Raw genomic sequence first — 15,128 nt, forward strand, 5'->3', positions numbered from 1 at the left:
CAGAGGCGTGCATCCCATAGTGAGACATCTCACTCATATTACTCAGAGAACCGGGGTTATGTAAATAACCTAAAGTTTCTTTTCATTTCTGGTCTTAGAGTGCCATCTAGCGGCCATGTATAGGAACACTTTTCTTTTTTAGGCGCTATTAATAGGTACTGTTAAGAAGTAATGAGCTGACTTGATATTTTTTCAAAGAAAAAGGGAGTCAGGACCATAATATAACCAGACACTGAGAACTGGTGAAGACTTTTAAACCAGCTAAAAAATTTGACTTGACAAACTATAAATTCAAAGTCACAGTAAAAATTTGTGTTTGGTTGTTGAAATCATTGTAAACAATGACTTTAATTTGCTTATGTGGTTTTTTAAATTACCTTTATTGTCAAATTATAACATTCTCATTTTTCCACATCAATAGTGACATTGCATTTCACATTATACTACTCAGTTATATCATGACTCCTCTTAGGCTGTAGCTTGTGGACTGTAGAGTACACAGTTGAAGGCAACTGAACAACAGCACCAATCAAAGGAATCTGCATGACCCTCATCATATTCAAACACTCACCAATAAAGAAGGGACCCACTTTATGTCAAAAATGATTTATGACCCCCTGTCATCCAATGAGAAGCTGCCACGTCACAAGTGGGCGTGGCTTAACGATCCGGAAGCCCCTCCCCTTTGTGATCCAATGAGAAGCTGCCACGTCACAAGTGGGCGTGGCTTAACGATCCGGAAGCCCCTCCCCTTTATGATCCAATGAGAAGCTGCCACGTCACAAGTGGGCGTATCTTAATGAACCGGAAGTCCCTCCCCCTCAGTGATCCAATCAGCGTGTGCCACGTCATAAGTAGGCGTATCTTAATGAACCGGAAGTCCCTCCCCCTCTGTGACCCAATCAGCGTGTGCCACGTCATAAGTGGGCGTAACTTGGGTGAGGGGCGTTCCCTGGACCACGTGATGTCCGGAAGTGACGTATGTCCGTACGTCATCTCCCTCCTCCCAGGCGTGGCTCTAAAAGTGACGTCATCCGTGGGCGGTCCCTGGACCACGTGATGTCTGGAAGTGAGGTCATCCGGCGGCGGTCCCTAGACCACGTGATGTCCGGAAATGACGTATGTCCGTACGTCATACCTGGGCGGACATGTCTTCTGGACGTACGGCATGCCTGGACGGTGTGCCTGGACATGCCCGGACATGTCTTCTGGACGTACGTCATGCCTGGGCGGTGTGCCTGGACATGTTAGGGGCATGTCCGAACGAGTCTAGAGGTATAAAGAGGGGTCCGGGGGGGAAGGGAAAAAAAAAAAAAAGAAGAAAATTAAAAAAACGTCTAAGAGAAAGAGTAATAAAATAAGGTAAAGAAAGTTTTGGGGAAAAAACAAAAAAAATCCCTTACCTTCTCCATATGCGTGTCACTCTGATGCAATCAGTATTTCTTCAGCGATGAGACGTGGTTTTTCGCCTTTGAGTCTTTTGGGTCTACTGGAAAAGAGCAAACTTATCATGGGAAATGCAAAAAGTAGTATAAACAGAGTTTACAGGGTGGGAAGAGTGAAAAAAAGTTTTTTTGCTGGCTGCAAAAATCCTCTCTGAGTCTGTTTGTATTTACACCCCCGCTCTTCTACTGGCCCGTGTGGCAAGCACCCCCTCTTGTCTGCAGCAGGCTTTTTTACGACCCTCTGTTGGTGTGTTTTCAGTGACTTTCGCGTTGATAAACTATTGGAAAAAAAGAAGAAGAATTAAACTATTATGATAAATGCAAAAAGAGAAGTAAAAAAATAGAAGTGTTAGCAAAAAAAAAAAAAGTGCTAATAAATGGATGGGAAAAGAAAAAACGTTGTTTTTGCTCCTTCAGTCTGCAAAATCCTTTTTCCCCTCGGTGGTGGGACATGTGTTCTCTTGTTGGTCTGAAAGAAGAGCAAAAAAAAAAGCTAACTTATTATGATATTTGTAGAGTTTTAACTGATAAAACGAGTACCTTTTTTCTACACGCGTCTATCTGCTGCTCATGCGTTTTGAGTCTGTTTTTTACTGAAGGAAGAGAAAAAAAGTTCCTTTAACTGTCCCTGTTTAAATCCTCTAACACTTGGGTTAACTTGCAGAGAAGTGGCAACAAGTTGTTAGCTGAGATAATACAAACAGAACATTCTTTCTGTCTCAAAGTAAGCTTTTATTGATTAATGACCCTCTAGCTGGGAAAAAGTTTTAAAAATCAGACACCTGGTCCTTCTTTAAGAGAAAGGGGTTTTTAAACTATGGATGCTCATATATTTAACAGACACGTGTGGTAAACATACATAACTTACAGAGAAGCGTCAGCAAGCTGTTAGCTGAAATAATACAAACAAAACATTCTCTCTCTCGCCAAGTAAGCTTTTATTGCTTAATGACCCCCCGTAGCCGGAAGAAAAAAATGTGATGTTTAAGAGAAAGGGTTTTTAACCTATGGATGCTCATATATTTAACAGAAACGTGTGGTAAACATACATAACTTACAGAGAAGTGTCAGCAAGCTGTTAGCTGAGATAATACAAACAAAACATTCTTTCTGTCTCAAAGTAAGCTTTTATTGCTTAATGACCCCCCGTAGCCGGGAAAAAAGTTTTAAAAATCAGACACCTGGTCCATGTTTAAGAGAAAGGGTTTTTTAACCTATGGATGCTCATATATTTAACAGAAACGTGTGGTAAACATACATAACTTACAGAGAAGTGTCAGCAAGCTGTTAGCTGAGATAATACAAACAAAACATTCTCTGTGTCAAAAATGAGTTTTTATTGCTTAATGACCCCGTAACGGTCAAGAAACCTGTCAACAACGGTTGCTTCTTATCTGAAAAAAAACAGAGAAACAAATTATCGATGTACGTTTCCAAAAGAAATATAAAACCAGTCCTTTAGTCACTTCTAAAAATCACCTCGTTCCGAGAGACAACCTCACAACGCAACCATGTCACGGGGTAGGGAAAAAAACTTCTTCATGTCTAGGCTTTTCATTTATCAGACTTACTGATTAACTTTAATTTATCCGGTATTTAGAAATTATAACGATCGCACAGATCCACTCGCCTCCATCGAGAAACGATCTTGGGGCAGGTGAGTATTAAAATCAACGATTCATCTTTTTTCTAAAAGTTATTTTTTAACTAAAATTATTTGCTTTTTTTCCTTTACCAGATTTTTTTGATGAATGGGAGGGAATAACGCTTACGCAAACAGATTACGGTACGTCTTTCTTTTCTTATTTAAAACGTAGCGTCTGTCATTATATCATGATTTAAAATATTTGTTTTCCAAATGCTTTACTCACCAGATTTATTTAGAGCAGCGGCCCGGCTGCCGGAACCAGAGGACAATATACGTCCCGGCGTGATCCGGTCCATTCCTCAGCTTGAAGAGTCTGGATCAGCCCCGGACCGGTCTGGCATACAGGCTAGCATCCCGGCAATCCGTCAAGTCGTCAACAGGCTCCGCAGACGTCCGGTCGTCGAGGGTCCGGTTCCCGGAGATGAGGGCTCAGCTCCACGGATTGATTGTGAACAATCGGAAGCCATTACTACATGCACGATAGGTAATATTATTTATTTATTATTTCTTTTCAAAAGTCACCGCTGCAATAAGCTTCTGCAAACAACCTCGTGCATGTTACGTCACTTCTTGGCGACGCATCCTGTCTTTTACTTCACCTTTGGAAGTAAAATAGATTATGTTTTCCTCTCTTTTTTTTTTTTTTTTTTTCTCCAGAGACGCAAACCAACGCTTCTCGCGACGCGTCCCATGTAAAACAAGGTCAGTTTTTTTTTGGACTCTTATTATTATTATTATTATTATTATTATTATTATTATTATTTAGAAATATATACAAATATGTCTTCTTGATACGTTTTCAGAAACACCGGACGCCGCTTCACACGGCGCTGCCAGTGTTGGTCAAGGTAAGTCTTTGAATCTGAATAGAAATGAAAATATTAATATTAATTTTAATGATTATTATTTTATTGTTAGAAGTTCAAACGGAGGAGATCAGGACTTCTGCACCGACAGGCAGCATCGGCACGAATCGAAGTAAGCCCCACAAAATAAAAATAAATTTAAAAAAGATATCTTCTCATAGGAAGAAAAAAATAAATAAATAAAGTTTTATCCGAACTCTTATTTTTTGGGCTTCTCTCCACAGGAACTAGGCGCGCTCTTCCTGCCGGAAGGAGGAGACCCGGCTTTCAGAAACTACGTTGTAATAACATTAGTAACGTAGCATTTTATTTTATTAACATATCATTGTTTTATTAACAGAAGTTTTATATATCATCTATCTTTCGTTTTGTCTTGAAATGTAGCGCCGGAAAGACGGCGTAACCGCGGACGTCCACGTTGGACGTCTCTGACATATCGGAATCCGCTCAGCAGGAGGGATAATTACGAACGCCGAGGAGACACGCTGGAGACATTCCTGCATCTGAGCCGTACACTGTCTGAAGTTTTAACTACGCTGGGTAACATGCTTCAAAGGTAAGCTGTAAAGGTGTGACATTTTCTACTCCTGTACTATCATGGAAGAGATAAACAGATTGTTAGATTCACTCAATCAGATTCCAGCGGCGTTCGCTAACCCATCTATTCCGTTTCAAGCCGATCAGCCCGTTCAAAATAGCGCGGATCCTGTACCGACTGATTTTAACAACTTTGATTTAATAGATCACGCTCTTCTTAACCTACATCGGCCTTTGCATGACAATTTTAACACACAACCCGTAAGTCTTCCTGGGACTGAGGTTGAAGAGATTTCACTCCCCGTACAAGATAGCTCTTTAGCACCATCCAGGGGACAAACCCGTCTCATCGCGGAAGAAGACCTGAGCGGTGCTGCTGAAGCTGCAGCTTCCCCTGACATTCTTCAGTTGAACGAACCTGTACAGTCTGGAGGAGGTATACGTGGGTCAGGAGAAGCTGCTTCGCTCGAAGCAGGTCGTCAGCTGTCCCGCGAGCGCTTCAATAATCATGAATTTAGACATACACTGAATCTGCCTGCCAGAGACATTCCAGACCTCTGTCAGTTTTACATCGATGTGCAGACGGGTATTGCGGAATTTGTTGATGAAGTTTACCCTCAGATTCATCGCGGCGATCTGGTCCAACTAGAAATACTGAGCCAGAACAGTCAGAATCATATATTATTACCCGTCACTGAGCCATCCCAGGGAGAGATAATGGATTTATTCGGGGATTTGCTAGACCGTATGGTACAGTCAAATGATAGTGTAGCTTCAGATTCTCGCCTAGAGCTTGTTGTGCAAATCATAACAAACCCTTCAGGCGGTGCTAAACGGAAACTTGAAAAAACAATAGACTGTGAAATTGTTCAGAAAAAAAGACGTCATCTGTACGTCGTGAACAATAGACAGGATGAGCTGTGCTTTGCGATAAACTTAGCCTTTCTAATCTCCCCACATTTCACAGATCAGCAGGCTGCGTCGTTTGGTACAGAACTGCAGCTTCGGGCAGGTCTGAATGCTGATTCGCCCGTCAACTTCAGCGACATTCGTAGATTTGAGGACATTGTCCAGCGTAAAATCATAATATTTTACAGAACAAAAGACCAGCGTCCCTTATCTAAATTTCAAACAGATTTCCCGGACCGAACAAATCCGCTGTTTTTTTTTCTCGCACAGAAACACTATTACGGGATTAAAAATATTGGAGGATTTATAGGGGGTAAATACATTTGCCACTTTTGCTATAAATCTTACAAAAACTCATACACGCACGCCTGTCCAGGGTTTTGCTCGGTATGCAACGTTTCTTCCTGCACTCAGGAAGAGGAGGCGTCTGAATTTTGTACGGATTGTAACAGAGTATGTCGCTCACATGCGTGTTTTGTGCGGCATAAGCAAACTAAACCCTGCTCCTCTGCTCAAACTGCTGATAGCATATGCTCGCTGATAAAACGCTGCAAAAAATGTCACACCACATACCGCGTGGCCAAAGGGAAGGCTTCTCACACCTGCCCTAAATTAAAATGCAACATCTGCGGCGAAAAATTAGCGGCCAAATCAGACCTCGATGTGCATCAGTGTTACATTCAACCGCTAACCCAGGATAAGAGGCAGGACAGTAATCTGATTTTTTACGATTTTGAAACATTCACAGACGCACAGGGTCAGCACGTACCATTTCTAGTCTGTACCAAAACGTTGAAGGGTGTCCGATGGGAGTCTTACGGTTTGGATTGCGCACGGCAATTTATCTTGCATTTCAGGAGACCGATGTACCGCGGATCTACTTTTATAGCTCATAATTCCCGCGGCTTTGACGGTTACTTGGTGCTGAATGCGATGCTTGAGCTTGGCCTGAAGCCCTCGCTGATTATGCAAGGCGCAAAAGTTCTCTGCTTTAGCGAACCTGATTTCCGAACGAGGTACATCGACTCACTCTCGTTTCTCGCCATGCGACTTAGTCAAATGCCAAAAGCCCTGGGCTTCGATGATTGTAGCAAAGGCACGTTTCCTCACAAATTCAGCTCGGAGGAGCATCTAAATTACATCGGTACGTATCCACAAGCGTCTGATTACGGCGTGGACGGCATGTGTCAGCGCGAACAGGATGAGTTTCTTAGCTGGTACACGGATGCGTGTAAAGGGGCCTTTGACTTTAAAGCTGAAGCTCTGCGTTACTGTCGCAATGACGTCGAGCTTCTGGCACAAGGATGCCTGAAATTCAGACAGCAGTTTGTCAGCGACACGAACGTGGACCCGTTCAGCACCGTAACAATAGCGGCGGCGTGCAGTAAAGTATTCCGTACAAACTTTCTGCCGGCTAAAACACTGGCTATCCCGTCCCCCGATGATTATCGACGGCAGTGTAAGAGTTTTTCAAACGCTTCGATTCAATGGCTCGAGTGGGTGGCGGCCGTCAGAAACATTGACATTCAGCACGCGTTAAAAGGCGGAGAAAAGCGGGTCGGACCCTACTTTGTAGATGGTTATGCGCAGATTGCCGGTGAGCATTGGGTGTTTTCATACCACGGCTGCTTTTGGCACGGCTGTGCGTCTTGCTTTGACCCTCAGGGCATTTCTCCTATCAGAGGGCTTCCCTACGAGGAGCTTCGCAATGCGACTGAGCAGAGATCCCGCACGCTGGAGACAGTTTACGGCGTGCACGTCGTGGTCATGTGGGAGCACGAATGGGTAAAATTAAAGGCTGAAGATGCGACAGTGCGCGCGTTCATTGAAAACCTAAACATTCCAGAACCTCTCTCACCGCGTCAGGCTCTGTTCGGGGGACGGACGTGCGCCGTGAAGCTTCGGTACACAGCGGCGTCTGGTGAGTCAGTGCGCTACGTTGACGTGACGTCCCTTTACCCGTACGTCAATTATACATGCGCCTACCCGCTTGGACACCCAAAAATAATCAGGCGAGAATTTCTAGATCCGCGTGAATATTTCGGCTTCATCAGAGCCGTGGTTCTTCCTCCGCGCGCTCTGTTCTTCCCTGTTCTGCCCTTTAAAACCTCGCGCGGAAAGCTCGTCTTTACGCTCTGCCGGACCTGCGCGGAAATCAACAATCAGTCGAGCGCATGCGATCACAGCGAGGAGCAGAGGGCGCTGACAGGTGTTTGGGTTTCAGAAGAGTTTAAGAAAGCTCTGTACATGGGGTACAGAGTCTGCCTTATTACTGAAGTGTGGCATTTTGAGAGACGCGACGATTCCATCTTTCAGGGCTACATTCGCACCTTTCTTAAAAACAAGCAGGAAGCGTCCGGTTATCCGACTGACGCGGCGGATCAGGCGTCCCGTGAAGCATACATCTCGGATTATCAGACGCATCAAGGTATCCGGCTAGACCCTGAGAAAATCGAGGTTAATCCCGCAAAACGTCAGATAGCTAAAATCTCACTGAACTCCTTCTGGGGTAAATTTGCTCAAAGGAGCCATTTGACTCGGACCTCACTGGTCACTGATGACGAGGAATTTTTCCACTATGTGTTCTCCGGCATGTACAACGTGGAATATCTTTCCTTTCTGAGTGAAAAAACAGCCATGATTCAGTGGACATACCACGATCGCGTCATAACTCCTCCAGGTAAAACCAGCAACGTCTTCATCGCAGCGTTTACCACCGCTTACGCGCGCCTGAAATTGTACAGTTATCTGGAGCAGCTGGGGAACAGGGTTCTGTACACAGACACTGACAGTTTAATCTATGTCGTGGGAAACGGTGAGACGGGTCTAGAACTCGGACGTTTTCTAGGTGATTTGACGGATGAGCTGGACGGCGACAGCATACAGGAATTTGTTGCCGCCGGGCCTAAAAGTTATGCGTATCAGACCCGCGAACGCCAGAAAGTTGTCATGAAAGTTAAAGGGATTACGCAGACGCGCGATTTCGCGACGCACATAAACTTTGATAGTATCAAAGATTTAGTGGAGGGCTTTCTAAACGACGCCGACAGCGCAGGGCACATCACCATCCCACAGCGCACGATTTGCCGTGATAAAACAAACTTCAAACTCAGGAATCTTTCATATCAAAAAAAATTTAGGGCCGTGTATGATAAGAGAAGACTTTTTCCTGACGGTTCTACTCTGCCTTTTGGTTACTAAATAGGAAGAAAATGTCACACTTTTCAGCACCTGATGAAGCAGAGGCCTTTGAGTACAGACTCAAAACTCCATTTTCATGTTTGTTAACAGGTCCGAGTTCCTGCGGGAAATCCCATTTTGTAAATATTGTTTTGAGAAACTGTGATCATGTCATGGATAAAGTGCCAAAAAATATTGTTTGGATTTACAGCTCTTTCCAGCCCATGTATGCTGAATTGCAGAAATTGAATAAAAACATCAAGTTTGTTCACGGTCTGCCAAATTCTTTTGACGAGGAGTTGTTTCCTTCTGATCAGACGCACTTGCTTATTCTGGATGATGTCATGTTCCAGGCCTCCGAACATCCTGAGGTGGTGAAAATTTTTACAGAGTACCGCCATCACCGAAACATGAGCGTTTTCATGCTAACTCAAAACCTTTTTCATAAGGGTAAACACAGCCGGGCCATTAGTTTAAACACAAACTATATGGTGCTTTTTAAAAATCCTCGGGATAAATTACAGCAGAAAAAAGGCTCTCTGTGATGGGAAAACTTGATGAGCTAATATTTTCAGCTGTAATTTATCCCGAGGATTTTTAAAAAGCACCATATAGTTTGTGTTTAAACTAATGGCCCGGCTGTGTTTACCCTTATGAAAAAGGTTTTGAGTTAGCATGAAAACGCTCATGTTTCGGTGATGGCGGTACTCTGTAAAAATTTTCACCACCTCAGGATGTTCGGAGGCCTGGAACATGACATCATCCAGAATAAGCAAGTGCGTCTGATCAGAAGGAAACAACTCCTCGTCAAAAGAATTTGGCAGACCGTGAACAAACTTGATGTTTTTATTCAATTTCTGCAATTCAGCATACATGGGCTGGAAAGAGCTGTAAATCCAAACAATATTTTTTGGCACTTTATCCATGACATGATCACAGTTTCTCAAAACAATATTTACAAAATGGGATTTCCCGCAGGAACTCGGACCTGTTAACAAACATGAAAATGGAGTTTTGAGTCTGTACTCAAAGGCCTCTGCTTCATCAGGTGCTGAAAAGTGTGACATTTTCTTCCTATTTAGTAACCAAAAGGCAGAGTAGAACCGTCAGGAAAAAGTCTTCTCTTATCATACACGGCCCTAAATTTTTTTTGATATGAAAGATTCCTGAGTTTGAAGTTTGTTTTATCACGGCAAATCGTGCGCTGTGGGATGGTGATGTGCCCTGCGCTGTCGGCGTCGTTTAGAAAGCCCTCCACTAAATCTTTGATACTATCAAAGTTTATGTGCGTCGCGAAATCGCGCGTCTGCGTAATCCCTTTAACTTTCATGACAACTTTCTGGCGTTCGCGGGTCTGATACGCATAACTTTTAGGCCCGGCGGCAACAAATTCCTGTATGCTGTCGCCGTCCAGCTCATCCGTCAAATCACCTAGAAAACGTCCGAGTTCTAGACCCGTCTCACCGTTTCCCACGACATAGATTAAACTGTCAGTGTCTGTGTACAGAACCCTGTTCCCCAGCTGCTCCAGATAACTGTACAATTTCAGGCGCGCGTAAGCGGTGGTAAACGCTGCGATGAAGACGTTGCTGGTTTTACCTGGAGGAGTTATGACGCGATCGTGGTATGTCCACTGAATCATGGCTGTTTTTTCACTCAGAAAGGAAAGATATTCCACGTTGTACATGCCGGAGAACACATAGTGGAAAAATTCCTCGTCATCAGTGACCAGTGAGGTCCGAGTCAAATGGCTCCTTTGAGCAAATTTACCCCAGAAGGAGTTCAGTGAGATTTTAGCTATCTGACGTTTTGCGGGATTAACCTCGATTTTCTCAGGGTCTAGCCGGATACCTTGATGCGTCTGATAATCCGAGATGTATGCTTCACGGGACGCCTGATCCGCCGCGTCAGTCGGATAACCGGACGCTTCCTGCTTGTTTTTAAGAAAGGTGCGAATGTAGCCCTGAAAGATGGAATCGTCGCGTCTCTCAAAATGCCACACTTCAGTAATAAGGCAGACTCTGTACCCCATGTACAGAGCTTTCTTAAACTCTTCTGAAACCCAAACACCTGTCAGCGCCCTCTGCTCCTCGCTGTGATCGCATGCGCTCGACTGATTGTTGATTTCCGCGCAGGTCCGGCAGAGCGTAAAGACGAGCTTTCCGCGCGAGGTTTTAAAGGGCAGAACAGGGAAGAACAGAGCGCGCGGAGGAAGAACCACGGCTCTGATGAAGCCGAAATATTCACGCGGATCTAGAAATTCTCGCCTGATTATTTTTGGGTGTCCAAGCGGGTAGGCGCATGTATAATTGACGTACGGGTAAAGGGACGTCACGTCAACGTAGCGCACTGACTCACCAGACGCCGCTGTGTACCGAAGCTTCACGGCGCACGTCCGTCCCCCGAACAGAGCCTGACGCGGTGAGAGAGGTTCTGGAATGTTTAGGTTTTCAATGAACGCGCGCACTGTCGCATCTTCAGCCTTTAATTTTACCCATTCGTGCTCCCACATGACCACGACGTGCACGCCGTAAACTGTCTCCAGCGTGCGGGATCTCTGCTCAGTCGCATTGCGAAGCTCCTCGTAGGGAAGCCCTCTGATAGGAGAAATGCCCTGAGGGTCAAAGCAAGACGCACAGCCGTGCCAAAAGCAGCCGTGGTATGAAAACACCCAATGCTCACCGGCAATCTGCGCATAACCATCTACAAAGTAGGGTCCGACCCGCTTTTCTCCGCCTTTTAACGCGTGCTGAATGTCAATGTTTCTGACGGCCGCCACCCACTCGAGCCATTGAATCGAAGCGTTTGAAAAACTCTTACACTGCCGTCGATAATCATCGGGGGACGGGATAGCCAGTGTTTTAGCCGGCAGAAAGTTTGTACGGAATACTTTACTGCACGCCGCCGCTATTGTTACGGTGCTGAACGGGTCCACGTTCGTGTCGCTGACAAACTGCTGTCTGAATTTCAGGCATCCTTGTGCCAGAAGCTCGACGTCATTGCGACAGTAACGCAGAGCTTCAGCTTTAAAGTCAAAGGCCCCTTTACACGCATCCGTGTACCAGCTAAGAAACTCATCCTGTTCGCGCTGACACATGCCGTCCACGCCGTAATCAGACGCTTGTGGATACGTACCGATGTAATTTAGATGCTCCTCCGAGCTGAATTTGTGAGGAAACGTGCCTTTGCTACAATCATCGAAGCCCAGGGCTTTTGGCATTTGACTAAGTCGCATGGCGAGAAACGAGAGTGAGTCGATGTACCTCGTTCGGAAATCAGGTTCGCTAAAGCAGAGAACTTTTGCGCCTTGCATAATCAGCGAGGGCTTCAGGCCAAGCTCAAGCATCGCATTCAGCACCAAGTAACCGTCAAAGCCGCGGGAATTATGAGCTATAAAAGTAGATCCGCGGTACATCGGTCTCCTGAAATGCAAGATAAATTGCCGTGCGCAATCCAAACCGTAAGACTCCCATCGGACACCCTTCAACGTTTTGGTACAGACTAGAAATGGTACGTGCTGACCCTGTGCGTCTGTGAATGTTTCAAAATCGTAAAAAATCAGATTACTGTCCTGCCTCTTATCCTGGGTTAGCGGTTGAATGTAACACTGATGCACATCGAGGTCTGATTTGGCCGCTAATTTTTCGCCGCAGATGTTGCATTTTAATTTAGGGCAGGTGTGAGAAGCCTTCCCTTTGGCCACGCGGTATGTGGTGTGACATTTTTTGCAGCGTTTTATCAGCGAGCATATGCTATCAGCAGTTTGAGCAGAGGAGCAGGGTTTAGTTTGCTTATGCCGCACAAAACACGCATGTGAGCGACATACTCTGTTACAATCCGTACAAAATTCAGACGCCTCCTCTTCCTGAGTGCAGGAAGAAACGTTGCATACCGAGCAAAACCCTGGACAGGCGTGCGTGTATGAGTTTTTGTAAGATTTATAGCAAAAGTGGCAAATGTATTTACCCCCTATAAATCCTCCAATATTTTTAATCCCGTAATAGTGTTTCTGTGCGAGAAAAAAAAACAGCGGATTTGTTCGGTCCGGGAAATCTGTTTGAAATTTAGATAAGGGACGCTGGTCTTTTGTTCTGTAAAATATTATGATTTTACGCTGGACAATGTCCTCAAATCTACGAATGTCGCTGAAGTTGACGGGCGAATCAGCATTCAGACCTGCCCGAAGCTGCAGTTCTGTACCAAACGACGCAGCCTGCTGATCTGTGAAATGTGGGGAGATTAGAAAGGCTAAGTTTATCGCAAAGCACAGCTCATCCTGTCTATTGTTCACGACGTACAGATGACGTCTTTTTTTCTGAACAATTTCACAGTCTATTGTTTTTTCAAGTTTCCGTTTAGCACCGCCTGAAGGGTTTGTTATGATTTGCACAACAAGCTCTAGGCGAGAATCTGAAGCTACACTATCATTTGACTGTACCATACGGTCTAGCAAATCCCCGAATAAATCCATTATCTCTCCCTGGGATGGCTCAGTGACGGGTAATAATATATGATTCTGACTGTTCTGGCTCAGTATTTCTAGTTGGACCAGATCGCCGCGATGAATCTGAGGGTAAACTTCATCAACAAATTCCGCAATACCCGTCTGCACATCGATGTAAAACTGACAGAGGTCTGGAATGTCTCTGGCAGGCAGATTCAGTGTATGTCTAAATTCATGATTATTGAAGCGCTCGCGGGACAGCTGACGACCTGCTTCGAGCGAAGCAGCTTCTCCTGACCCACGTATACCTCCTCCAGACTGTACAGGTTCGTTCAACTGAAGAATGTCAGGGGAAGCTGCAGCTTCAGCAGCACCGCTCAGGTCTTCTCCCGCGATGAGACGGGTTTGTCCCCTGGATGGTGCTAAAGAGCTATCTTGTACGGGGAGTGAAATCTCTTCAACCTCAGTCCCAGGAAGACTTACGGGTTGTGTGTTAAAATTGTCATGCAAAGGCCGATGTAGGTTAAGAAGAGCGTGATCTATTAAATCAAAGTTGTTAAAATCAGTCGGTACAGGATCCGCGCTATTTTGAACGGGCTGATCGGCTTGAAACGGAATAGATGGGTTAGCGAACGCCGCTGGAATCTGATTGAGTGAATCTAACAATCTGTTTATCTCTTCCATGATAGTACAGGAGTAGAAAATGTCACACCTTTACAGCTTACCTTTGAAGCATGTTACCCAGCGTAGTTAAAACTTCAGACAGTGTACGGCTCAGATGCAGGAATGTCTCCAGCGTGTCTCCTCGGCGTTCGTAATTATCCCTCCTGCTGAGCGGATTCCGATATGTCAGAGACGTCCAACGTGGACGTCCGCGGTTACGCCGTCTTTCCGGCGCTACATTTCAAGACAAAACGAAAGATAGATGATATATAAAACTTCTGTTAATAAAACAATGATATGTTAATAAAATAAAATGCTACGTTACTAATGTTATTACAACGTAGTTTCTGAAAGCCGGGTCTCCTCCTTCCGGCAGGAAGAGCGCGCCTAGTTCCTGTGGAGAGAAGCCCAAAAAATAAGAGTTCGGATAAAACTTTATTTATTTATTTTTTTCTTCCTATGAGAAGATATCTTTTTTAAATTTATTTTTATTTTGTGGGGCTTACTTCGATTCGTGCCGATGCTGCCTGTCGGTGCAGAAGTCCTGATCTCCTCCGTTTGAACTTCTAACAATAAAATAATAATCATTAAAATTAATATTAATATTTTCATTTCTATTCAGATTCAAAGACTTACCTTGACCAACACTGGCAGCGCCGTGTGAAGCGGCGTCCGGTGTTTCTGAAAACGTATCAAGAAGACATATTTGTATATATTTCTAAATAATAATAATAATAATAATAATAATAATAATAATAATAAGAGTCCAAAAAAAAACTGACCTTGTTTTACATGGGACGCGTCGCGAGAAGCGTTGGTTTGCGTCTCTGGAGAAAAAAAAAAAAAAAAAAAGAGAGGAAAACATAATCTATTTTACTTCCAAAGGTGAAGTAAAAGACAGGATGCGTCGCCAAGAAGTGACGTAACATGCACGAGGTTGTTTGCAGAAGCTTATTGCAGCGGTGACTTTTGAAAAGAAATAATAAATAAATAATATTACCTATCGTGCATGTAGTAATGGCTTCCGATTGTTCACAATCAATCCGTGGAGCTGAGCCCTCATCTCCGGGAACCGGACCCTCGACGACCGGACGTCTGCGGAGCCTGTTGACGACTTGACGGATTGCCGGGATGCTAGCCTGTATGCCAGACCGGTCCGGGGCTGATCCAGACTCTTCAAGCTGAGGAATGGACCGGATCACGCCGGGACGTATATTGTCCTCTGGTTCCGGCAGCCGGGCCGCTGCTCTAAATAAATCTGGTGAGTAAAGCATTTGGAAAACAAATATTTTAAATCATGATATAATGACAGACGCTACGTTTTAAATAAGAAAAGAAAGACGTACCGTAATCTGTTTGCGTAAGCGTTATTCCCTCCCATTCATCAAAAAAATCTGGTAAAGGAAAAAAAGCAAATAATTTTAGTTAAAAAATAA

The 15,128-nt window shown here is 44.5% G+C and overlaps 1 protein-coding gene and 1 long non-coding RNA gene across 2 annotated transcripts; both read right to left on the bottom strand.

Annotated features, from left to right (window-relative positions):
* Positions 1-582: 582 nt before the first annotated feature.
* LOC306756638 lies at positions 583-3,700 on the bottom strand. Its single transcript, XR_013771326.1, has 3 exons — positions 3,317-3,700; positions 1,404-1,914; positions 583-1,269 (listed from the first exon to the last, which is right to left on the bottom strand). It is a non-coding gene; the product is annotated as an uncharacterized lncRNA (long non-coding RNA).
* A 9,735-nt stretch (positions 3,701-13,435) lies between these two features.
* On the bottom strand, positions 13,436-15,065 carry LOC306756630 (uncharacterized protein). The gene is made up of 5 exons (XM_079241441.1): positions 14,693-15,065; positions 14,475-14,519; positions 14,329-14,373; positions 14,199-14,258; positions 13,436-14,086 (listed from the first exon to the last, which is right to left on the bottom strand). The coding sequence occupies exons 1-5, from the start codon at positions 14,964-14,966 to the stop codon at positions 13,974-13,976; spliced, it is 537 nt and encodes a 178-aa protein (XP_079097567.1). The 5' UTR covers positions 14,967-15,065; the 3' UTR covers positions 13,436-13,973.
* Between the last annotated feature and the right edge of the window lie 63 nt (positions 15,066-15,128).

Source organism: Telmatherina bonti (assembly GCF_933228915.1).
Source record: "Telmatherina bonti genome assembly, chromosome: 1".
Lineage (NCBI taxonomy): Eukaryota > Metazoa > Chordata > Actinopteri > Atheriniformes > Telmatherinidae > Telmatherina > Telmatherina bonti.